Source organism: Phasianus colchicus, chromosome 4 (assembly GCF_987193195.1).
Source record: "Phasianus colchicus chromosome 4, bPhaCol1.hap1.1, whole genome shotgun sequence".
Classification (NCBI taxonomy): domain Eukaryota; kingdom Metazoa; phylum Chordata; class Aves; order Galliformes; family Phasianidae; genus Phasianus; species Phasianus colchicus.
In genome coordinates, this window is record NC_143439.1 from 50,835,674 (window position 1) to 50,862,243 (window position 26,570).

General features: G+C 35.4%; 1 protein-coding gene across 5 annotated transcripts in view; it reads right to left on the minus strand.

Moving 5' to 3' along the window:
• KLHL5 (kelch like family member 5) overlaps positions 1-26,570 on the minus strand; it is a 49,397-nt gene that overhangs the window by 10,383 nt on the left and 12,444 nt on the right. For 2 of the 5 annotated variants that reach the window (XM_031588487.2, XM_031588489.2), the window contains exons 3-6: positions 16,276-16,461; positions 9,518-9,654; positions 8,887-9,083; positions 2,288-2,500 (exon numbers count right to left, since the gene is read on the minus strand). In XM_031588487.2, the coding sequence (XP_031444347.1) occupies positions 2,288-2,500; positions 8,887-9,083; positions 9,518-9,654; positions 16,276-16,418 (690 nt within the window). In that variant the 5' untranslated portion in view covers positions 16,419-16,461. Of the gene's footprint in view, positions 1-2,287; positions 2,501-8,886; positions 9,084-9,517; positions 9,655-16,275; positions 16,462-23,496; positions 24,112-26,570 lie in introns of those variants that run through there. The other 3 variants (XM_090139554.1, XM_031588486.2, XM_031588488.2) reach the window with 3 other exon arrangements.

Consider the following 26,570-nt stretch of genomic DNA (forward strand, 5'->3'; position numbering starts at 1 on the left):
TTTGCTCAAATAGTGTTATTGCTCTCTTTGTAGCTGGAGTTTCCATGGAAATAAACAGGAGGCATCACTTTCAGAGCAACCCACAGAAAATTGTTTTGGTATTCAAAAATTTCAAATGCTCTTTAAATTAAATTTACTGTACAAGAATATTCTGAAAACATTCTTCAATTAAAGTACTTCAAATTGGCTTAAGTGAAAATTTTCCTTCCTGTTATTTCCAAGTTTTACTATTTATGTAGCTCCTTGTACTAGAAGCATTTATAACTCAGTAGTTACAAATGATACGTGAACATGAAACTGTAGTCACTGGAAACCCAATGAAGAGAAATATAGTGCAGATACTTGACCAGAAAGGAAGATGAACCCATATTGTAACTCAGGAAATGGTTAATCATCTTTTTCATTTATTTATCTATCAGAAATGGAATAGTGGCCACCTTACAACTTAAGAAGCTGACAAATTTTCATCTTTATCTTCTTACACGTATTTCGGACACTGTTTGCATTAATGAAATAGACAATTCAAAGTTATGTACAAAGAGATGCATAGAAATACAACTGATGAAACTGACAATTCATCACATTTGTTTTTTGTTCCAGTGCTACAGTTTTGAAGTATTTCCCAAAGTTTTTTTTCAAGTATATTCAGTCTAGTATTCTTTATAGTTCTGCTTGCAACATTATTGATTTTGGCAAGTTGTTCAATTTTTTAATTTTATTTCTTTCAAATAGCTTTAATTCTTCAACTGTAAAATTGGAAACCTTTTCATTATGTTATGTTTTCTGTCAGATTGCCTCATGTCATCATGAAACAAAACATGATTGTGAAAATTCACTAGGGCTGTTTGGGGCACTTTAACCCAATTTACTTGTTGCACTAATTGCTCCCTCAGCTTATGCACTACAACTTGTTAAAGTAATAAAGAAAAGGGCAACAGCAGAATATCGTATTAAAAATTTAAGTGTATATATTTGGCAAAGACATGAAAAATTAAAGATAAATTTCACAATATGTGAAATATGATATTGCTTTTGTGTGGCATTCTGCTATTTTCCTAATCAGTTATTCACTGGACATAATTTGATTACAGTGTATACTTCTAGAGAAAATTCTGTACCTTCAACATATACATTTTTTTCAATTACAGTTAAATAAAAGTAATGCAAAAATGGTTACAGACTTTATACTTAAACATCAATTAATTAAAAGCTCAAAAAAAGAATGATTTCCTCCAAGATAAACTGGTTTCTTACACTGTATTATGCTTCCAGAAGCAGGATGTTGCTAAGTCAAGGTCACAAGCAAGAAAATACTGCCACTGCGTATGTAATAAACAGTATGAAAATATTAGTACCACAAAACCTGCTTGTGCATCTTACAAGCCATCAGTAAGATTCTGGATTAAAGGCAATACACAACATGATTTGTATGTATCGCTGAATCAATTAATTTCAGTTTCTGCTGTGTTAATGAACTAGTATTAACATTTTGTAAAAAAAAAAAACAAAAACACTTATTTTATAGAGAAAATTCTCAATAAAACTGAAAATCCAAGACAAAATACTTAGACTTTATGAGTGTTAAATATTACTAAATCAAGGGACAGCAAGGAAGACTAGCACAAGAAAAAAGAAATCAAATAGTTTACATGCCTGCTAACAGATAACAACTACAGTGCCACAGGTCACACTAATAAGAGGAACTGTCTCCTAGCATAGGAAACCTGTCGTTCAAAACTACTTAAAAAAAACAAACTTGTCTTCCTCGACACATGCAAATGTCCAACGAGGAGAAAAAGTAATGACTAGGAAGAACAAGAAGTATCCAAAGACAGACTACCAAGAGTTAACAGAAAAAAACAAACGATTCTAAAAGATTTACTCAAATGCATTTCCTAAATCTCAAGGACAACTGCTAGCTGTATGAAGGAAATAGAGTTGTTCAAAATATGCTGTTCAAATTCCATGAAGAAGACAGTTAAAAGGACACATTCTAGTGACAAATATATCCTCGCTAATAATCTTTTTGGGCAATGGAAGCAATTTTTTTCATAGAAGCTCCCCCTCTTGTGTCCAGTCAGATCTCAGGTTAGGATCAGAACATGCTGCAGTTGACAACAAAGTATCATGACTATACAACATGTTAAGTCCTTACATGCAGCTCTAAGAACCCAAAACACTAAAGAATCCTGTGATGCTTTTGTGATTTGTCACCATCTCTATACGGATGCTGTAGGCGTGCCCACTATAACTATGGTATAAACTAGGGAGGAATTGAACAATTTACTTGTGGAGCAAGCAGAGGCAGTCTAATGTAAGCCAGGAGTTTACTCAGATCTTTCCTTCTCTGTTCCAAATCATGTCGAACCCATGTAAGTAGTGCATTCAATATAGTTTCTTCATTAGGAATATTCATGTCATCACTTGCTAAAAGCTTTGCAATTTCAGTGGCTGGCAGCAATAGAAATTCCTGGTTTCTAATTACTTCCATGAAATTTTCCTGAAAAAGAAAAAAAAGTAATTTTAATATAGCTGCCAGCATCATCTGACGACAGTTGAAGGTTTTTGTTGTTGTTGTTGTTTTTTTTCCTTTTCTTCTTAATAATGAATTCCTACTATCCTTTCCCACTTGTCCCTCCTTCACACCATCTCTCAGTTGTGCCAGTAAACACCACTGGAGAACTGACCTGGAAGGAAAAAATATGTACTGAGTTATTTTGACTAATAGTTACTTCCTAGACATTTATGGCCCTTCTAATACAGTACATTTAAAAAAGTACGATTTGTTTCTGTTGACTATGAAGATACTTTGTCAAACAAAAAGCACAAGATACTACAAGCAGCTACTGCACATCTGTAATATATTTCATTACTGGCAGATTAAAGTATGGCTATTTGTTTTCAGAGAAAGTAATTTCATTGTTGATTTTCATTGAGGCATTTGAAGTTTATTACTTTGTACGTTTTATATAGCTGATCGAACAGACTGGCAGGAGCAAAACATACAAAGAATCCAAAATATTGTACACCCCTCCATTTATTAAGATTCAATTTTATAACTTTTCTCTATCATTTCCAGCAACAAATCCTTACTTTGGGGTAAGAAAATTCACAATATATAACATTTCTCACATTGATATCCCATTACTTCAGAACACTGGGACATGCAGAATATTCCATATGGATTCTGGACTCTCAAAAGCTTAGGCAGAAATAGCAGAAGAGTATGCATACAGAAACATAATCAGCACCACGCACTTACAGTGAGAAACCTGAAACTTATTTTTTATTTTTAAATGTAAGAGAAAGGGGTAAGATTATATTTAACTTCCTTCGCCACACACCTTTACGAGGCAACAAAGGAAAGAAAAGTAGAAGCAATCTATAAACAGGTTCTTACACATTAATAGCTCAAAACCTGACTACCTCGTATTCCAAACTGAGAGTAGCTTCACAACAATAAAACACTATTATCATCAGTTTAGTAAATGCACTGTTGACTGCTAGATAGCTAAATAACTACATGCTGGTTTTGCTCTTACATTCCATGCATCTCCAAAACCCTCAGAGGATAACATGCACTAGATCCACAGTTGTGGAAGTCTAACTGTGCCCCGTAACAAAAGTAGTTCTCTTTAGTATCTTGTTTAATGACTTAGAAAGAAATGCACAGTAATGAAAAAACTTTGAATTAGGACATACACACACAAAAAAACTTCTTTAGAGCTAGAAAAACAACTTGAAACTTGAGAAACTTGAAAACAGAAGCAATACCAGCACTGCAAAACAGATATGAATTTAGCAGAAAATGTCACGAAGAACATACAATACAGTTTGGCATCCTTGGACTTGATATTAGGAGGAGACCTCAAAGTGTTATCTGTGCACATAGCAAGCAACTGTGTATTCCTAGACAGAATTTGGAAAGGAAAATTTTACACTCACTATCTGAAAAGCTTTCTGACTAGAGTGATCCAACCAGCTACATAAAAGTAGCAGTTCCACGTGAAAATTGTAATGATTACAAGGGAGACAGAACTGTCTTTTCCTCTTTAAGTATTTACTACAAAATTAAAGAAAATACACAAATATAAGAACTATAAACAGTGAAAGGACCACACAAATACTCAGCAACACTACGCATACAGTTTGTTTATTTTACTCAGTTTGGGAGTAAGTTACAGTTGAAAATTATTTCCAGAGATTGAACACGCAGTTCACAGAAATTCAGATTCTACTGAATTTATTTCTTTCACTGCTGGTTTTCAGTTGATTCTGTCCTGGAGCATATGCAATGCAAGCTGGAGCAGTGCTTTTAGCTTTGGTGAAGCAGACAGCACTGACACAGGAAAGTCAACACTTACTACCTTGAACTTTCTACACTGTCTATCTGGATCACAAGAAGAAGAAGGGAAAAGCACCTGTATGGAAAGTTTCCTTTGTCTCTGAAGGCAACAAGCTGATCTTGTCTAAGACAATCAGAAGACGTCTCTGGAAAGCTTTTTTCCAGCTGGATTTAATCACTTCAACAGCTATTCTGCATAAAAAGCAGGATTTTCCTTCTTGCTGCTTGCAGACAACCATGTTCTGATGGGAACAAATTCAACTTCCTCTTGCTCCCATTCTAATTTTGGAGTAGAGATTCCTTTTGAACATAGTATCAAAGCATTCATAGCCACAATCTTTGGCCTATGTCTGTTTGGGTTTTTTTTTTTTTTTATACAATCAAAATCTGACAATTCCTCTTCCTCTACAGACAAATTCTGAAGACAAGAAGGAGGAGCCAGTGTATCTCCTAGCATTCTTAACCTCCTCACTAGCCTTGCTTTCCTTCTTCTTATGGGAACTCTCTGTGGAAGAACAGGATATTTCAGAGAACAAATGGCCTGCAGTTTCAGTTGGAAACTTCATCAGACAAGCAGTCTGAGTTTTACGTGCTAGCTAACACAGGGACACAGCAGCATTGTTCATTCAGATCACAACCTTAAATTCACCCTTAAGCAGCTGCAGAATGAATAATACTTACATTCTTAATCGGAGGTCTGCCTGGGTCTTGGTACAGAGCAAAAAATACTAAGACACATGAAAAAGGTCATGATACTTATTTTCAAGTTTAATCCAGTTAGATGGTTAGGCCCGCCCTGCTCTCCATCAGAAGGATAAAAAAAATCTCAGAGTGCATCAAAACACTCCCAAGCTGAGAACTGTACACAGATGTCCAAAAGGAAGTTCTAGCCACAGAGATCTGTATATACTCTGAATCTGGACACAACTGAAATGCAAGAAGTGCTTGATTCGTAAGATCTGAAGGAGAATGTAGTTGATGGCTGTTTCAGTGAATTACAATGATATATGCAAAAATATAAAATCCTTGTTTGAGGCATTAATGAAAATGAGGAGTCAGGCCTCTTGAGGACAAAAAAAAAAAGTGTGGCTATTTCTCTTCTTTTCATGTCTGGAAGATTTCTGATGAAACTGAATGTGACTCATACAACCATCTCTAACGTGTGAAAAGGTGAACAACAAAAGTTACAAAGACACCTACAGGTAGACTAACTAAAGCACTATCAGATTTAATGTTTAAAATGTCTTTTTTTTTTCCTTAAGTTGTAATTAATGAAGTACAAATTAGACTACAGAGGAAGATACTGCCAATTACCTAAGAACAGCTCTGCTCACCACAGATACTTCAAGTTTTGAAAATAACACTGGCAACTTTTTTCTCAACTGAAATTAACTTCTCTTTGGTTTACCATCTTCATTTGTAAAAGAGGAGCTAGTGTAGGTTCTAAGTACACTATCAACTATTTCAAACAAACAAGACAAAACGCTGTTTCTTCAGACGTGAAGACTGCTAAAATTGATCAGTAGGCATTACGCTAGAGGGCAAGAAAACTGCACAGAAGGCACTCTATGTGAAAAGGCATTATAAATTAAGTGAACAGAGACATTACTGTCTAGGTTAGTAAAATTCCTAGATTTGTATTTATATGACTCCAAAACTACAGCAAAACAAGCAACTATTTGTATAAAAGATACCTTGATCTAAATACATCTCATGATCATGTCAACTGTATTTTTAAATCCTTGATGCATTAAAAATCAAAAAAAGAACAGAGCTGCTCTTCAAAGAGTGCTACATCCACAACTGATCAGTTTATTTCGCGTTTCACTTAATGCATCCTGAGGATTTTTCAAGCTTCACTTAATTCGCAATATCAAAAAACTGACCTGTTTTGATGACAACCTTGAATATTTTTCTCTTCTGAATCAACAGCTTAACTGCCAGCAGAGTAAGCAATAAAGTAAAGCTCCACTGATATCCTACCTTTAAGGTGTCTGTACCTTTAATATGAAGAGCTGTGGCATTCAAATCCACTTTATTCATTTATATTTTTAATCACATTGCACTGTGCAATTAAAGCCATGCCATAAAATCATGCTAGTATTTTCCAATGACACTAATGAGCATTATTTAGACAGAGCAGGTCTATTAACAAAAGCAGGCCTTTTGGGATAACTCACTGGTTGGTCCTTCAATTTAACCAAATGCTAATTTCATTTTAATTTCTGATCTTCATATAAACTTCTATTTTAATGAATCTGTTAATATGCTAATCAAAATATCTGCATCTCTTAAAAACTGTTAAAACTGAGAAGTTGCTTTAGTTGAGGACAAAAGTATACGGCAATCTACTTTTACATTCAAAGGAAAACTCATAGAAAATAACATATATAAATTAAAATACAACTATTTTTTAAAATTGTTACTTCCTACTTCACAAAGTTTGAAAGAAGGACAATTACATGAAAATGCTCAAAGTATCTACTGCTCAGCATAATCCCTAATTGATTACATCATGTTTCACCAAACAATTTACAGGTACTACTGATGTATGTAACTGTTGTTATCCAACAATTAATGGAAAGAACATCAAGTGGCCAGCACTTAATAGTGCTGAATATTTCCTCCTTTCAAAAAGCTTTTAAACAAATGAAATTACTTGGGGATTTATTTTAATTGACAATTCAATTGGACTATGTATTTCTATGCAGTTTCCATAGCAACATTCATTTTGAACCATAGAAGCTGCTTCTCTATTACTCATTATTACAAAAATTCAATTTCACATCTCCATTGGAACTAAACAACATTAAAAAAGGCCTTGGGAAAAATCCATCTAGCACAACTAATTAGTTTTAAAAATGGTTTTTTAAAATTCACCTGATTTAAATTTCATCCACACCAAAGCCTAAAAAGCCACAATTTTGCCACTGAAGTAAATAAAGTCCAAAAGGCAAAGAACTATATTCCTGTGATATGAACAAAAGGCTATTAAAATAATGGCTTTGAGAAAGTCCATAGCCTCTTTTCCCCACAAAAAATCATGAACTGCCAATCAAAATAGTAAGACTAAAATCACCTACACTGATCTAACGCTTGTTACTATTCCGATCTTTGTCAGCCAGCTGATAAAAGCTGTAAGGAACATGGAAATAACACAAGGTTACTCTGAAAAAAGAACAAACAGGTCAAAGGAGGGAGGTTCTTTTTCTGCTTTTTTTTTTTTTTAAACACTGTCTCTCTCTGCATTAATTTTAATACTCAAAAGCACAAAGCACATCTATCTTTACTGTTTCATCTGACTGTCTATCCAATGGTAGTCTTCTCAATTTTGTTTGAGCATAATGAAGGTCAAAAATACAAATATATAAGCTACAATCTGCACACTGATGACCTGTTTTGGTAAATTTCAACATGTAAGTAATTTTAAATAGATCTACTCATTGAGGAAAAATTGTATTATTGGAAGAAAGACGGCTACTTTAAGCTGTTATACATACTAAATCTAGATATTTTAAGTCAAGAAAAAAATGATACAAAACAACAGCACTTCTTAAAACTGCAAAAAAAACCAACACCCAAAACAATAAACCAAACCAAACACAAACAGAAAGCCATGAGTTTCTAATAGTAATTACAAGACAAAAATTTACACCCCCTGCATCTAAGCGTAGTGATAATGTAATTCTAAGCCACATGAGCTTGTTAAGTACTATCTTATTTCCCACATCTCTTATGCAGTATCTTTGTACCCTCATTCAGGTCCCAGAGCTTACGTAGGTGAAATTTTATCAAGAAGAGAGGAAAATACCTCACAAAAATCTGCAAATAACAGATGAACTGACTTGACTCAGAGATAAGTATCCTGCTTCCTTCTGCTGTTCTGCATATTACTAGAATATGCTTGTGAGTAAAAAAACATTCTACATTAAAACAGAAGGATGGTTATTAAAAAGACGAAATTTCATTTAGTTAGCAGGTCAGTTTTTTCTTTAAATCAGCTGTGAAAATATCATTGACAAATTTATTTTTTATTTAACCACATATTGTACAGCCTGAGATCAAATTGTTTGATGCCATGCTGCTATTCCATTGCAAAGAAGTATAATGCAGAATCTTTTTCTGTGAATGTCCACATTCATACCCCAGGTGTAACTCAGAACCTGAATATACCTGCTCATTATGACACTTTTCCATTAATTCATCTGTTATTTTGGGCCAGACAACAGCAGCTTGCCAACTGTTAAGTTTATAGTTTTTAGCTTGACAGAAATAAAAACTAGACATTGAAAGATTTTATTGAATGCACGTCACACAATCCCAATATCACTACAGGAAACATTATGCCTGCCTCCTTTCTTCCAATTCTAAGCCAGCAATTTTGCAGTTATTTTGTCATTTCTCATCACGGTAACGTATGTGCATTCTTGTTTGAAAAATGATCAAGGCTTTCTGGGGGAAAACCATTAGTATTTACTCAGAGAAACATTCTGTATTTTCCTTACTAAAATCAGTGGGTGATGCTTAAAATAACAACGTACCATAGTGTAATTGTGAGCCACCTTGTGCAAGTCAGTGCAACCCTGTGCATCAGCAAAAGATCGGATTCCAAGGCAATTGGATGGGTGAAGCTGCTTCATGAGAAATTTACAGCATGCTTCTACAACCTGAGATAGCTGAAGAAGGCAAGCTGTAGACAACAGGCACTCAATGTTATCTTCTTTTAATTCAAGGCGACCTATCGATATTAAAAAGTAGATGATATAATTTCGCTTTCTTGATTTGTTAAACTCCCCAAAACTCACACACAAGAGAATTATTTACAGATTATGTGGCAGAACATAAGGCTTGGAAAATATCCCCTTTGGCAGTAGGTAACCAGCCTTTCAAAATTAATATCTATAATGATGCAAGGAAAGGGAAACCTAATAAGATTCCTTTTTCAGTCAAGATACATTTAAAATATTAAGATGTTTTGTAAACCATCAGAATGTAGTATTATCAGAGAAACCATATCTGACCATGTTACCTTAGGTAACAGCAACAATCAATTTTTTAAATATAAGTAAGAAACTATGTAAATTCCTAAGAGTATTTCTTATCTAGTAATGGAATACAATGCTCACAGGAGGCCAATTCATTAGACAAAATTCCTATTTTCACTCTAATTACCTGTATATGCATATTGAACCAGAGCCCACAATGCATTTGGCTCCACACCTTCCATCTTGATTTCCTCCTGTCTTGCTTCCCTTACATCATTAGTAAACATTGCTGCAAAGTAGTCCGAAACGGAGGAGAGAACCAATCTGTACACATAGTGCAGGAGAAAATGAGAGACAAAGAGAAGAAAAGAAAAAAAAGCTTAGTCAATCTGATGTTTGTTAATTTATGATTCATTATTTTGCCCTTTAGAGAAACAGCGTAGTGAGAAAAACATTTTTAAATTGATAAACGGCTCCACACTCCAGTTCCCCTCTATGAATAATGAAGTACTGTTACTGAATCTACATTCGCTGTTGAAGCAAACGAATTACTCTTTCAAAGCTCAGTGACTTTTAATAGTCAACATGGACACAACCCACAAAACCACAGAAATTAGAAGGTGAATACGAATAAACATGACTGAAATAAAGTTGAGTTCCATTTGTATTATATCAGTTACTTTTTCTAAATGTGAAAGATTGACTTGCTAGTCCTTTTTCAAAGTGCTTTAAAACTTTTTTTCTTGGTGCACACATATATTCATCGACTATTACTGCTGACAAAACTATGCACAATCAGCACAGAGAGGGTGCAGACAACAAAACCCCAAAAGGAGAAGAATATGCTGCACAGAAGAAACTAATTAACATAGCAATGTTGTTTGTGAATATGTATGGAGCTTTTTTATTTTTAACAATTCTGAGTATTTAAAGATACAGAGTAGGCAAACATGGTACTGCTTATCACACATTTGAATTATTGTTGCATATATTCCACGTTTTTTCAATGCCGCTGCACGTAGTGCATGAGAAAGAAGATGATAACTTGGGTTGGAAGGAACTTCAAAGATCATCTAGTTCCAACCCCCTGCTTGTGGGACAGGGTTGCTAAACACTAAATCAGACATATATGCATACATTCAATGAATCCCATACTTCAGAAAATGTTACTTTATTCTGTGAAGTCTTTATATTGGCTTGCTAAGATGAAGGAGATCAGAAACCTCAAAAGAGTAAAATTCACTGAAAAGGTAAGCACCAGTGCTTAGGAATAGATCTCAAACATATCAATAGAAAGGATTTGCAGGTGCATACTTGAAGTCATAAATTAGAAAGATCTGCCTCTTAATTAAATGCAAAATGAACTGCAAAGAACTGTCTCTTGGTTAATTAACTGCAAAGTAATAAATTGTTTACTGTTCTCAACTACTTTTTCCTGCACATCTTTTGACTGATGACCATTTGGACAGAATTACAGTCCAGTAATGTTTTTTTTTTACTCACTAACTGAATAGAGTTGTGTAGGAATGCATGTGAAAAAGGAATATTTTAAACATACAAGATTTTAAAATAGTATTAAACTTTCAGTTCCCATCAAAATAACGATAGAATGATAATAATATTTTAACTTTTTTCTTTTTAATAAAAAACAAGCAGCTTAAAGTATTCAGTCTCTGTACTGATCTGAATTTGTGTGGAATGCAGCTTGAAAAAGAAAGGACTCTGCCATGGGAAACAGAACCTAACACCTAATATTGACACAGACCTCTTTCTGTTTTTCTAACAGTACAACTATTTCAGTTTGCTGCACCATTATTCAGTAAATGACTGGACTGTACATATCTTAGCAACAACTGCTGAATGCCAAATACCATCTACCAGCTGTGGTATCAGCAAGGTCCCTGTGATTTCCAGTCTTGAAGTCCTCCAAAAGAAATTATTAAAAATGTAAGATGCAATTCATTTCCTTCTTTTGCTAACTTCCGTTAAGAATCATGAGAAGGTAGACAGGCTTCAGAGTGTTGCTTTCCTGAGAATGACTTGCATATGCCAAAACAGCACGTGCAGCCTGAGAGTGGATTAATACAAGTAATATGCAAATGCATAAATTATACTGGTAATAATTTCGTTTTGATTTTAGACAACAAGCATCCTTATAATTCTCTAAATGCAACTACTTTCAAAGAAACACATCAAGTGACACTGAGATAGAGTAAGAAAAAACCAAGGCAGACTTCCAGTTAACTGGCCTGTTCTCGTCTCTTGTCCCTTCTGTCACTTGTCAATAAAAATCAATTACTACTTTACTCATGTCACTGGACATCCACTTTTCATTGATTCCTTAGTCTCACTACTCGTAACTGATTTTTCTATCAAATGTTTTTTTTTTTTTTTTGGTCTGAAAATAAACTGCATTCCTACATACAGATTATATATTGTGAAGCAGTTATACATTCATGTATATTACATTCATGTATGACATTTTTACTAAAAAAAGCTCTGATAACTAACTGTTTCAAAAGAGAATCTAAGCAATGACTCTAGAAATGACATTTAAAAGTAAAATCCCCAATCTTCCTGTTAGTCTATGCCATCATTTACAAATGATTCTCTACAACTGATTAATTATTAATTTTAAAATATCTGAATTGCATCAAGAGTTCACTGGAAATTATGCATGCCAAAAATACTGCCTTTCCTCAGTTTACAAAATTAAATTATGCTTTTTGTATTCTGAGTTTATAGTGCCTTTTTCCCCTAAGTGTAATATTTCTCTCAAAACCAGCCTACAGAATGCCTACAAATACCTGAAATCAGCATATGGTGACGTTACAGAAGTCTCTAACAGTACCAAATGTCAGAAAGAAACAGCTATAATGCAGTTGGCACTGTATTCCTGTTTATGTAGAACATATTCCACTTTTACTCTCCTTATCTAATTACCAGCAACTGCCAAATTCTACAAAGGTAAAACTGCAGAATTTGGTTACTGAATTATACCCACAAAATTGCCTTCTCTTCTTTGCTCTGCAGAAAAATGCAGAATCACAGAATATCTCAAGTTGGAAAAGAATCACAAGGATCATTCAGTCCAACTTATGATTCTCTCATGTAGAAAAAAAAATACAGATGAATGTAAAAAATTTCATCCAGGGAAATCAAACTTTTCAAAATTCTTTTGCCACTTTCACACTGAAGTGATGGTTGCAATAAATTTAGGAAACTCTTTCTACACTATCCCAGCCAGTAGCAACAAATACCTAACACAAAAAAACTACTTTTGTACGTACTTTGATTTTTCAGACACACACTGTGTAAAAGTTTTGTAAACATGTGATTACAACAATGAAATAATTACAAAGTAAAATGATACAGTGTGTGAAACAAAGGAAGTATTAAATCATATGAAAAGAAGTACACAGGTAAATAACCATGAAAGTAAAAATAAGTTTCCAAACCAAGATCTGTACTCTTCCAGACAAGTTTCTTAACTATGAGACTGCACAAGCTTCCATTTGTCTTCTGTCTGGTGCCTTTTATACTTTCATCTGTCAGTATCAACAACATTTAAGTCTTTAGAGAGGCTTTAAGTCCTCTCTGGACAGGAATTTACTGAGGCATCCCATTTCTTAAGTGAATGTCCTGAACACCAAGCTATAAGAAACTAAACCAAACTTTTTATTATGGGCCTACAGTTAGCTGAGCATAATAAACAGGAATGTAGAGACATTTACCATCTGATATGAAAAACTAGATTCCATTTCTGACATTTAATAGAGCCCAGCAAAATTTCTTTACGAAGGTGCAGGCTAAGGGAGCGGGAATATAATGCACTTTTCCCTTGTTGAGAACTGTCCCCCTTTCTAATTAGGAAGAATTTTAGAATTTTGATTTACTGAAGAATTTCTTAGCTATAATTTCAGCACAGACTGAAAAGATAAACAGTTAAAAGAATAGAGAACACCATGTTCAGGAAGACTATATGCTACCCTTATTTGTAGTAGACTTAGAGCCTTAATTCTTTGAATAGATTCAAATGAAAAATCTTCAGAATTTTACAGTAATTTATTACTTGTCTTCTTTACTATTGTCAAATACCAAATTCACTGCTCTTTTCTCTAACTACTTTATACACTTCAGAACATTCAAATATAAACAAAAGTAGAAACTGACAATTAAGAAAAAAATGTAGAAGATATTAGACATAGCAAGTTGTAAAGAGATAGTTTGCAAACTCCATGCATGAGAGAAGAATTAATAACAGTGGAAAAACATTCTTACCAATTTTTAATTTAAAAAGCACTGTCCATTGTAAATGAACTTCCTATTTTCTTCCATGCCTTCTACTGGCAAGCCTTTAATCTAGCATCTATTTAATAAATGTTTTGTTACTAATTAAGTCTTAAGATTAAATAATCAATAGAATGATAAAATACACTGAGTGCTCCTATCTGTAGATAATGCTAAATAAGTCTAAATTTGGACGGACAGTAAAAAAATCCTACACTTTTTTTCCTTACAACAGAGGCTACCTTAGTCAATCTTACTGAAGTTTTGTAAAAATATGAGCCAACTTTAACACTTCCACATTTATCTTTTGTGCAACAGAAAAGTTTGATTTTCAGTGATGTGCTTTGAATATACTGAGATGAGGACTGTAAGTCATTCTTATATTTGTCTGGAAAAGCAAAACAGTAAGAGAAATAACTTACTGTGCAAAAGACAAAGCTTCTTTGTAGGTTGCTCCAACGATAAGCGTAAGGCTTCCACCTCCTGCTAAAAGCACAACGTGCACTTCTTTGGCCTTAACTTTTACGTATATTTAAAACAAAACATTCTAACTACAACAAGAAGCTTTGCCTCCTAAGAGAACAATGCAAATAACAGGTGGGAGCACGCACTCACTGCTACAGAAATAGATGCAGTAGCAGAAACTGGGAAAGCAAAGTCAATTCTATAAATAAATGAGAAACAAGTATGAACCACATTAAAGAATTTTTTAGTATAAAGAATGTTTTATTTCTGTTCATCTTGCAACAAATTCTTCCAGTCCATACAAGATATTAGCAGCTGTCCTCTGCACTATTTCCGCACTTTTTAACCATTAAATAAACTCAACCCCCAGAACTGTATACTGCAAATATGCTACCATGCCACATAAGGAAGTAAGATTATATCGGTATTAATCACTATTTTTTCTATCTATTAATCACTATTTTTTACAGCAATTTTGAGCAAGCAGTCAAAAGTTCTTTGACTTCTAAATTACTTCAGTGGGTGCAAATCCACAGAATCAGAGAACGGCCAAGGTTGGAAGGGACCTCAAGGATCATGAAGCTCCTCCCCCCCGCCACACTCAGGGCCACCAACCTCAACATTCAGGACTAGACCAGGCTGCCCAGGGCCCCATCCAATCTGGCCTTGAACACCTCCAGGGACAGGGCATCCACAACCTCTCTGGGCAGCCTGTTCCAGCACCTCACCACTCTCTCCGTAAAGAATTCCCCCCTGACGTCCAACCTAAATCTCCCTTCCCTCAACTTAAAACCATTTCTCCTTGTTCTGCAGTTATCTACCCTTTCAAAGAGTTGATTCCCCTCCTGTTTGTGGGCTCCCTTTAGGTACTGAAAGGCTGTAATGAGGTCACACCGCAGCCTTCTTTTTCTCCAGGCTGAACAAGCCCAGCTCCTTCAGCCTGTCTTCATAGGGGAGGTGCTCCACTCCTCTGATCATCTTTGTGGCTCTTCTCTGGACCCTCTCCAACAGCTGTCTTTCTTGTACTGGGGGCTCCAGACCTGCACACACTATTCCTCACAAGAGCACTAAGCACTCCCTGTTTCCATCTGATTTACTCTTTCCATTGGAATGATGAAATTTTGTGATGAATCTGAATATGACAAAGACTGATCGGATGCAACTCTGTAACCATAAGGAAAATAAAATCAGCTTGTTCAACCGCACTGCCCTCATCCCTCTGAAAAAATTGTTATCTTCCACAGAAGTGTTTACAAAGGAATTGGGATCAGGGATTGGGTAAAGACCAGGACCACCTGTTTCTTTTATTAATTGCAATAAGGTGTGCTTTTTATCTTCAGAAGAATGAAGTTTCATAAAATGAAGGCTCACTCAGAAAGCAATAACAATTTATGGTGTAACTATCTGCCTGCTCCCCAGAAAAATACCAAACCCAAACCAGCAACATCTCCTCATCCTTCTATTAACTACTGCCTTATTAACCTGCAGCTTCACTGTGATGGGAGAAATCGGCAATGGAAAATAAGAATGCTTTAGGCTACTATTTCTGTTGTACAAATAACTTTATGAAGCCCAGCTTACTTATACCTATTTAAACTATTAAAATACCTATTTAAACTATTAAAACTGTGCATCAAATATACTGTAATATGCTTCTGTTATTAATACTTTTGTTGAATAATCTGAAGTATTCTCCTGGCATGGAAAAACAGATGGTAAGTTTTGATCTAATTTTGCTTTTTAAGACTTAACTGTCTACTGTCAAAAGACTCCTGTTAATACGGTACCCAAAAAACTATGTGGACAGACTGTCCTTATTACTAACAATGAATCCAAGAACTTAACTAGAAATACAAAGAAAAAATTAGTCTAACAAAACTTGTTTACTCCATTCTGTTGTACAAAAGCCACTACTGCTTTTAATAGTATGAAGGTGCATTTGAGACTTACTTTGCTATGCAAACATCCAACTGTATGCTTCAAGACAAAAAGTAGAATGTGAGAACATCATGGTCGTTTTTGACTCTGTATCACTTATGACAAATTATGTTTTAGCTTCCAAACACATGTTAATAAGCTAAAGCATGTTTAAAGTATTCCAAATTTTTTAGAATGTTCCAAAAAGAACACAAACTTTGAAGACACATTTGTAAATTAATAAAAAGTTGCTTCAGGTCATTATAAGCTTACCTGTGAGCTGGAATCCTACGATCACCAGCAACTAACACCACATCACATAGCTGTTTGTGTCTAAGATAATTCTCCATCTTTTTAAAGCTTTGTTCAGCATGATTGAGGGCCTGAAAAAATTCATCTGATGTACAGGGCTCCATAGTTTGACAAGATGATATGGTATGACTGCTGTTGGAGGTTCTGCTGAAGACAGTAACAGAAAACTTAGTTCACACAGTATTAAATTATAACAATCTCTATACAGACGATAAAATGAAAATCGCATATTCCCTTCCAATTTAATTTCTGTTTATTTTCATACTTTCTTTTTCCAAACGTTATCTAAGCTCTTGCAAAAACAGAAACTATGATTCATTGTACTCTTCAACTAAGGGATACACAGACATCAGTTCTATAGCACTGTAGACACTGTGGAAAACAGGCACCCAACAAGACCCCACAAAGTGAAAAAGTGATGCAAGAACGTAATAAGGAATCACACTTCTTGCCACTCCAATACACACTTAGCTTAAGATGGCTACAACAATACTTGGCATACAAAAGCTTTATGGATGTAAGGGAAAAAATATAAACCAAGAAACACCACTGTACCACCATCATCTTACTTGAAGATGAAGCCTAAAGTATTTGAAATGAGATCTAACAGAGTAGAAGCCCGTATGGAGGAAAAGCAAGGATGGATGGAGAAAACAATTGTCCTTGTAAATGCACATAGCTATTGTCAAAAAACAGTAAGTAAAAAGAATGCATGGACCTAGGATATAAAGGAGTTGGATCATAATTAAAGATACTGAGGGAAGCATACTTTTTCTTGATTACAATTCTCCCACTTTTCACTATGCAGATAACTTAAAAGAATACTCTAGATCTACTGTAGTATTTAGAAACATATGGATTCACATGATCTCCATCCTGCTCATCTAAATCTTCAGGAGAAAAACGTTCCATAAAGCTTTTTCCTGTGTGTCTGTATGCGCGCCTGGGCATGTACTCACATAGCTAAATAGGCCAAGTAATATGACACTTAATTGAAACCCAAATCTAGTAATGGATCAGAAATGACACACCTGCCTTCCTACTTCCCTCTAAGGACTTAAATATCTTAAGTGTGCTCTGAAGTAGTGGCTAGGCATCTATTTAAGCTGTAACGAGTTCTTCTCATCCCTTTTGAGTCACTTGTTCTGCTCCACCGCTGGACCTCTGACATGCTGGAACAAGTGTTCTTTGTGGCCATGTGGGAAACAGAATCAAGGAACTCATATCTGAAAAACACATGAGGGTTGGAAGAAACTACTTTGTGCCACATCAGTTCCCTTATCTGACTCACCACGTAACCATAAAAGCCATTATGTTGTCAGAACTGGGTAGCATTTTCACAGTGAAAGAGCACGTACTCAGAGAAAGCACCTCTTTTTTTGTTGAACTTCATTTTAAGCCAGATCCCTCAGCTTACACCATTAACAATTATCCAAAAGAAAACAAAATTTTGCATGGTATCAGGGATCTGATCTATATTAAAGCCTCACAAAGAGTTGTGTAGATACACCCAGAGAGGCAACAAACTAGGATGGAGAAGGAAAAATCTTCATCAGGTAACACTTGCCTGGAGGAAACCCTAACCAGAGCCACCGCCAGTCCTCACAGCACACATGTGCACTCTCTGCAACACTCACCAGCAGTCACCACATTCATTCTGTATGGAAAAGAAACTGGCAGCAGAGCCTGTTTTCCACAGACCAAAATAAAGCAATTAGGACACAACAAAGTTCAGTCACACTCAGTTCAGTCTCCCTACTTGAACAAATTCAACACCATACCCATTCTCTTTTGTAGCCAGTACCTTAAAAACCATTTTCCTCAGGGAAATAAAAAGGAAAAGGAAAGAAACATTAAGCTTCAGTGATCCATAAAGAGAACATGAAAGAGGTAGCTGAAGTGCTTACGCAAAAGGGAAGCTATAGCTTCAAGGTCTATTTATGCCTATTACACAGTGACTGCCTATGAAAAATTTAAATCCTTCCTAACCCTTTCCTCAAACACTCTTACAAATTTGTTTCCCTATTCAGTTCAGTCTCAGCAATGACAGAATGCGAGAATACACGAGCAAGGCAAGAACAGAGAAGGGAAGAACCTGCTTTCCTCATCCCAGGGGCAGTACCAAAATCACTCAGGATTCTTGGTGGATGTCATTTCCTCCCAGCAAGGAAACTCCGCATTGAATGCTGATCTGTGATCTGCATACTCGGGGCAAGCACTCAGCCATACGATCCTACAACTGTGAGCATCACAGGTAGTTCTGCTCCCTTTGAATATGATTCATTCAGATTTATTTCTAAGTATAGCCCAAACTTTCCTTCCTGAAGGCTAGAGGGACTTCTGCACACCTCACACTTACTAACAGGATAATTACAGGAAAGACTGAGGCTGCCAGCACATAAAATAGCTACACATACCAAAAAACACTTTCAATGCATTCCTTTAAAATAGCATTTTTACCAAATTCAGTAAAATATTTTTTGTTATGAGTATTTTAGAACGTTAGTCTGTAGGGTTTTCTTTTGGCAGCCTTCAACTTCTACTTTTTTGGTCTCTTTTCTTTATGTCAAAAAGATCCTATCTGGCGCTGGACAATGAATAATTTCATTAATTATTTAATTATCATGATCATAAAAATGTAAGTTACCCTAAAGGCAAGCTCTTTTCTGAGAGCTACACATTTTGTTATCCTAGTGACAGACAAAAATTAATGTTCTAAAGACGCGAGCTTCCTTTGACTTTTCCGTTTAATATTTATATATGATTATGCCTTAAAATCAAAATTAACAGCAGCAATGCTAGAAAAACAATCTTTTTAAAAGTATTTTATTTATTGCAGAAGGATGTTTGGAATGAGGTGCTTTGCCCATTAAAGCAGCTTATTACAGAGCAATGAAGCAATTAACTTAGTTGGTATTAAACACTCAAAAATGAGTTTCAAAAGTAACAACATGGATGATGACAACCAAAGAACTAAATTCATATCTCCCCTTCTGCTATTGTTTGAGGTTTCATGCTCATAGCTTAAACAAATCCACAGCAGAGTTTTCAATGCAAAAGCAAAATAAGACAAAAACTCGAACACATAGCAGCCTTCTTTCCTCCCACATTTACTAAATCTTTCTACAAGAGGGTTGTGTTTTTGTTTTTTTTTTTTATGGGGAAGAAGCAATCTGCTTCTAGTACAAGGATTTACATCTTTCTTTTAATTAGTTTTAAGTATCAAAATTCATTTCAAAGCAGGAGTTACAACAGTTATTTCATAGCAATCACACATCTTTGTTATAACCTATGAACATAATTAAAGTAAGAACCTTGACTGTAACAAAGTTTGCAAAAATCTTTTTTTCAAGCATGTTATTTCATGGTCTATGTTCTGAATTACTTTTCAGAGTATGTCTTTTAGGTTAGATGCCTCCATATTTGTATTTTGAAATACACATTTCAAACTGTTCGCCTTGGAACAGAGATAGAGAAACAAATTCAAAATGATTTTTTAAATCTTTTTCTGAAAAATGTGCAATATTACCTTTTATAAACCATTACATTTAAGTAAACAGAAAATTAACAAGCCAATATGGATATCTCAAAGTGAACAGATAGTTAAAACAAAGTAAGTATAATGACATTTCACAGGAGAGTAATAGGAAAAAATATTAATGTCAGTCAATTCCTTAAGCATTAGAAAACACAGAGAGCATCTCTAGGACATAAGACTTTTCTTTTGCAACTTCAAACAAATCTGAATTTTATAACTTCAATATTGCTTTCAGATTGCTTTAAAATAAAACTTTTCAAAATATTGTTAAAAATAATTTAACAATTTTGTTGTTTGTACTGCTTCCACCAAGTTCAGTGACACTGCATATGGAGACCAGAACATAACCTACCAAAGTAATACTATGCTAGTTTCCACAATTTCATATGTTGCTATATATTTGCTTCCTTAAAGTTATTAAGACAAAACCTCAGCTGCAACTGAGAACTCTAGCGTTGGAGAGAAGAGGCTTGGGGTGGAACTTCTAGTGTACTAACTCCTGCACTGTTTATACAGAATCCAAATGCAGAGTAGTTATCACCCTCTGCATCCAGACCTTGTCTTAGAGATCGCAGGCATCTTGCCGAACTGTTCAGTGTTAGGCCTCAAATGACAATTTCTGACACAGTGCTTGTATTTAGTGTTCACGTGTGAATGTGTTTATATTTGAACCTATTCCCATACTTATATATCTGCAGTAACACAATTCCAACATTTTAATGCATGCCAGGATGAAACGAACCAGATGACACATTGCCTAGTAGGTGCATTTGAGGTATTATCAGTGTGTTATCTGAGGTGCCTCCAAGGCCTGAGGACTGCTTCTAAGGCACCCACAAAAACTAAGGAAAAACAGAGCTACTGCTCACAGGCTTTAATTTGCAATACAAGGATCTGTACACCTACTGGAAAACTTTAAGAAGTTACAAATCCGAAAGGACAATCAACACCTCAGGAAAGTTAACCAACAACCACAACAGAGGAAATATGGGAAATGAAAAACAATGAAGATTTCAAACCTGACTCATTAACTAAGCATTCAAGATGATGATCTCAACAAAAGAGAGTGATATAAAGAGCTTTACAGCCAACCAGCTCCTATCCCTGAAACTGAATGATGTTTCCATCTCAAACAGCTGTGGCAGCCTTTGTCAGAAATTCAGAAGCAAATCTGGGATTTGTTTATCCCTTATGCCACCAAGCTCTGTACTTGTAAGAAAAGAACCCTACACTGTCTTCTCAAAATGAATCCCATAATGATCCAAAGCTCCCAGAAAGACAGAGATCCAATCAAAATGCTTTTCAACCTGTGCCATATGACAGGGCAAAGAAGAAAAATACACAAAGCACTGAGCTCAGTTCCGTTATCTCATACTTTTAGGGCTTGGGCAAGAAGTTGGAGAGGACTGAAGAAGCAAGCTAACTCCCACAGCTTCTTCAAAAAGTTGTTTGTTTTTTAAAAAGGAGGTTTTTCATACACACAATTTGTTTCTAATGTAGGAAACAGTGTTTTTGCATGGGAAAAAGCTCTCTGAACACTACAAAATGAGGTCAGTAGATAAGAAGTTGTATTTCTGATAACAAAAAGACAACTTCTTACTCAAGTTCTTAACATTAGAAAGATAATCCAGTTGTTGGGTAGACTTATGTAAGTTAAACATTCTTAATAAAAGAATAAGATACAGTTTAAGTACAATCTACCCTTGAAAATAAAACTATAGATAACGATACAAAGCAAGTCCTTATACTACCATTAGTTACCTTGTTAAATTGTATGCCAACACTGAACTGAAAAACTACCTTAAATATTTAAAGTGTGTAATTAAAACACTAGCAAGAATTACAAAACAACAAAGGAATTAATGACAACTCCAGATGCTATTTGTGACTAAATGAATAATTAAAAGATACGTCAAATTTACTAAGTTCAAATATACATGCATTGAAGTCTACTAGTCTGTTTGCAAAGAAAAAATAAAATAACAGTGATGTATAGTTCTCTCCCACTCCCTCTGCAGCTCATCAGCTCTACAAAGTAACAAATTAGTTTTGTCATGTGTAAATTCTTCTCCTATCATGAAAAATAAATCTGTAATAATCTCAAGCTACATATTTATCTGTTTGAACAGCATGGTTTTTTTCTGTATTGATTGCCTTGCTAAGGTGAGAATATCTTATTTGGGGTAATGCTATACCAAAAAATTTACATCACGAACAGATGTGATAGACTGATGTTACATCTATATCATATATACTACCTAGTGATGTTGCTATTTTAAAAAATCATACCTGAATATCACTTAAAATAAGAACTCTTTAGAGGTATGTTACAAATAGCTACCCGGTTGTTGCAGCACGATAAGACTGCCTGTTACAAAGAATCAGCATGCAGAACTTCCTTTCACTGTAACACTAGTACTTCTGTATGTCAGTGACAAAAACAAATACACAGTGAAGACTCCTAAGCATTTTTACTTTCCCTCCTTTCCTCCAATCTTTAAAGGTTATATAAACCACAAACAGTTAGCATTTATATTCTAGACTGCTTTACCCTTGCACTAAATGAATTCTTCTCCTGGGGAATGCAAAACAGTAAAACTGCTCTAACTACACTGATCTGCCGCTAATATGCTTTATGAAGCAGTGTACCCTTTCAAACCAACATACTTTCAAAAAGCCTTATGATTACAAATTATCTGAAAAATCCAGCAAGAAAATACCCTAAAATTTCCATGAAATGGCAAACTAACCATTACTGTGCTACAAACAGCACAAAAGAGAAAAAATACTTTCAGTGAAGAATGCACTAACAGATAAAAGAAATAAACTAATGTTTAACAAGAAAGATATTAACTTGTCTAATTTTCCACCAACTGAAAAACACCTTTCACTGAAGAACAAATTTTTAGTTTCATCTTTAGATGAACTACACACATGAGAAAAGAACACTATTTTCATAGATATAATAAACTGTTTTTTTTTTTTTTTTCCCTTTTGAACTGGGTACAGTTTAAGACACTCCCACAGACAACTGCAATCATTTTAAAGCAGCCATTTGGTATTAGCTTACAGCATAACCTGACTGACATACAGTAGATTATTTTTTTCTTCAAGTTGTATATGCACAAGCAAAAATGATGTTTGTGTCTTACATCCTAAGTTTTTGTTTGTTTGTTTTTTAAGGTGCCATCTCCCTTATCCATAGAAATGCCTGGAAACAACAGATAAGAGTCACAAGAGGCTTAAATGTCCCCAGATCCCTCCAAACTGGCAGGAGACTGATTCTCACCATACCCAGACAATCAGCATCACTTCAAAATAATTTTAAAAGCATCCAGTAACATCATCTCATGGTAGTCACTACCTTGCTCATGCCAGCATGTGTTGGGTATAATACTGAAAACACAAGTGCGTGCACTTGCTCAAGCTTTATTTACTCACACTGAGTAAATAGCATTGCCTTTTAAAAAGGTCATAGTAAATACACCGAAGCCTGGTTATAAAACATTTTCTGTTGCTGATACACAGCGACTGCTGGGTTTCTGAAACATTTTAATCTAGGATAAAGGCTAGCTTTTACATGCACGCTATATGTATACATGAAACGAAAACACATTTCCCACAATAGGAAAGTAACAATTAACCTGCACGAACTGCTGTCCGATTCATTTTCTTCTTCACTTGCTCTATCATCTGTCTCCTGTCTGCCAAGCCATCGCGCACCTCCACAATCTTCTGCGGAGAATTCAAATGCGGGGATTTCTGAGGTGGATGCCATTGGCCAAGGAGGTGAGTTCTGGAAATCCTGTTGGCTGGACCTCCTGTAACCAACTGCTGTTAAAGGCAGGTCACTCGAATCTAAAAACTTTGTGCCACCAGTCGTTACATTTTGCCCTCTGCTCCAGAAGTCTCCCTGGTGGCTCTCAATTGCAGAATTAGTGGCTGACGCCTGATGACCAAACCACCTCCATCTGATTTTTAAAATCTGCTTCACGTCAAAGTCTTTACGAGAACCAGACATCCTCAGTGAAAGCCAGCGATCGTCTAGGCAACGGGGTAAGAAGCAGCACGCATAAAAGAAGATTTGTGCACCCAACCAAGACAAGAGAAACACATGCTCTGCCCGTCTGTGGCAAGCAGCGGCTGTACAGGGGAAGGAGGGGAAAGGACCGCGATCACACAAAAACGCTTCTTTAACGGCACGTCATTCGAATATAAACAAAAGGCAACGGGCGATGAAAAATCCCGAGGTAAAGAGAGAAGGTAAAACAATCGCCTCCATCAGGAAAAACGCCAGTCCGTTTGCCCTAAAAGCTCCAAGGCTGCTTCTGTTGCTCTCTGACCATTAGCTTTCAAAAGCACCAAACAGTACTCATTAAAGCCCTTTCGAGAGATGAATACCACCCCCTTTTCTTAAACCACAAATGACAGAGAAGTAATTCCTGTACCGCATCTCAGAATCTCCTCTCATTCCGTTAACTCTTGCTTCTACAGACAGGGGAAAAAAACTGCACAAAGCAAACAAAATTCTTGCTGCACTGCTGAAGAATAAATTTACAGAAAGGACTAAAACCCATCCAAAGATACTTGATTGTACTGAGGAAAAACTGAACTGTAAATAATATTTCTCCCTTTGCAGGACATATGGTAACTTAAACTAAAAAATAAAACAACAAAAAGCAGTACAGGAAGAGAAGGACTGGTACAGGGCAATAGCGCCTTTCATCCTGCTGTGCCTTGATTCAAATCTAGGTCTGCAGTGAACAAAATTTTATAGCATTCTACATTTGAAATGAGCTAATGGTTTCCATTCACTAACACATCACGAAAAGCAAAAGCAACAAAGGCTAACAGACACTGCCCAGGACACCAGAGGCACCCTCTGCCAATGGCCAACAGGAGACCTTTGCTTCTCTCTCATCATATGTAATCAGCTGTTTTACATCAGCTTAAAGGTCCTGTGACAGAGGAGAGAAAAAGAAATTCTTGTACTTCTGAGACAGAATTCCCATTAGATGAGCAGTGTACGCAATGCATTAAAGCGTCCCAAAATGCCTTTATTTGAAAGAGGAAGAAATCAAGTCACAAAGACAAAACATACAACGACCGATTTATATTTCCTCTGAAAAATGGCCTATTCCCTCTGTGACATATGGAGCTAGTTAGATCTAAGCTGCTGAGACTAATTCCAATCACATGCAAATACTAACAACAATTTTAGAATAACAAAGAGACGCTGGATTTTATCAGTCCTTGATAAATAGACTTACATTTTCAGTCTTCACGGTTCATCTGGTCTGTTCAGCTCTCAAGGATACAAATTTAATCAATTTATAGGAATTGTTTTATTTCTTACCTACATTTGCCATTAAGAGTGGAAGTTAACTATCTCTCAGATGAACAAAGCAAACTACAGAATATGCTTCTCTGATCTGGCAATTGGGATACTTGTAGTGCTCTTCATAACAGGCTGTATGCAGAGAACATAAGAAAATTTCCACAGTGCATAATTTCATCACCCAAAGCCAACGCTGATTTAATGTCAGCAGAAAATTATGTCATTTTCTTAGGAACTACAATTCTGAAGAGGCCAGTTTTAAGCTGGAAAACTCACCCACCATTGCTTAGAACTCAGTTATTTATGAAACTGCTTCTCACAAAAGCCATCAAAGCACATTTCTATAGAAACAATATTCCAGCTATTTTCTACAAGAGATGCTGCATTTCAGAACTTGTACCTTGCTAACATCCTGGTCTACCAAAACTGATGTACCATGTCAGCTGCAGCATATCCAGAAAATAGTTGAGGGCAACTCAAAAAATGAGACAATCAAGTAAATAAATATACAAGATTGTTACCATCTTTGCTGGGGATCAGCATAAAAATTACATGGACGTTAAACCAAAAATATATGAGGTCTAGTCCCTATCCAGCTTGTACAGCTATGTAAATTTCAGAAGCTTTAGCTGTACCATTCAAACATCATCCTTTGTGCAACCGCAAGCTGGATGAAACTACAGTACAATTCAAGAAATAATAAATGGCATCGTTTAATTTATCCTCTCGTTACATTTTGTGCTGCTGTTTACTGTTTCTCAAAGGTGGATAAACAAGAGAAGCTACCAGTGTATTTGATAATGTTTGCTATAATAGTAGCATTTTAATCATCCATTTAACTATAAAAAGTAAGTTTTAAATACTTTTCCTTCTACTGGTATGGTAAATGCATTATACATAAGGACTGACCTGATTTTTTTCTTGTGTAACAGACTCATCTGAAATTCAAACTGTCCCAGTAAAAGTAAGCTAAGACAATGGCAGATTTGCCAACTCTGTCACTTTTCCAGCACTTTCTTATGACTTTCTGAGAAGCACAGTCCAATTATTGCTTTTTTCCAGCTGTGAAGCTATGGGCTCAAGCAGAAATTAGAAAAGAAACTGCTGTGGTTTTAAAAGAAGAAAGAATGTTTTCTATTTTCTTCCATTTTTCTAGAGGATACAAACTTGCATCTTTATATGCTCTCAACATAAAATACAGTTATATATATTTCTTTTATATAAATTAGATATGAGCTGGTATAAAAAAGAATGACTAAATGAAGCAAGCAGCACTTAATTCAGTTTAAACTGGTAAGGCTGCATGAAATAATTGATGCCCCCTTCTTGTTCTCAACAAGCTTCCTTAATATAAGCAATGCGATATATTTTATAAGGTCT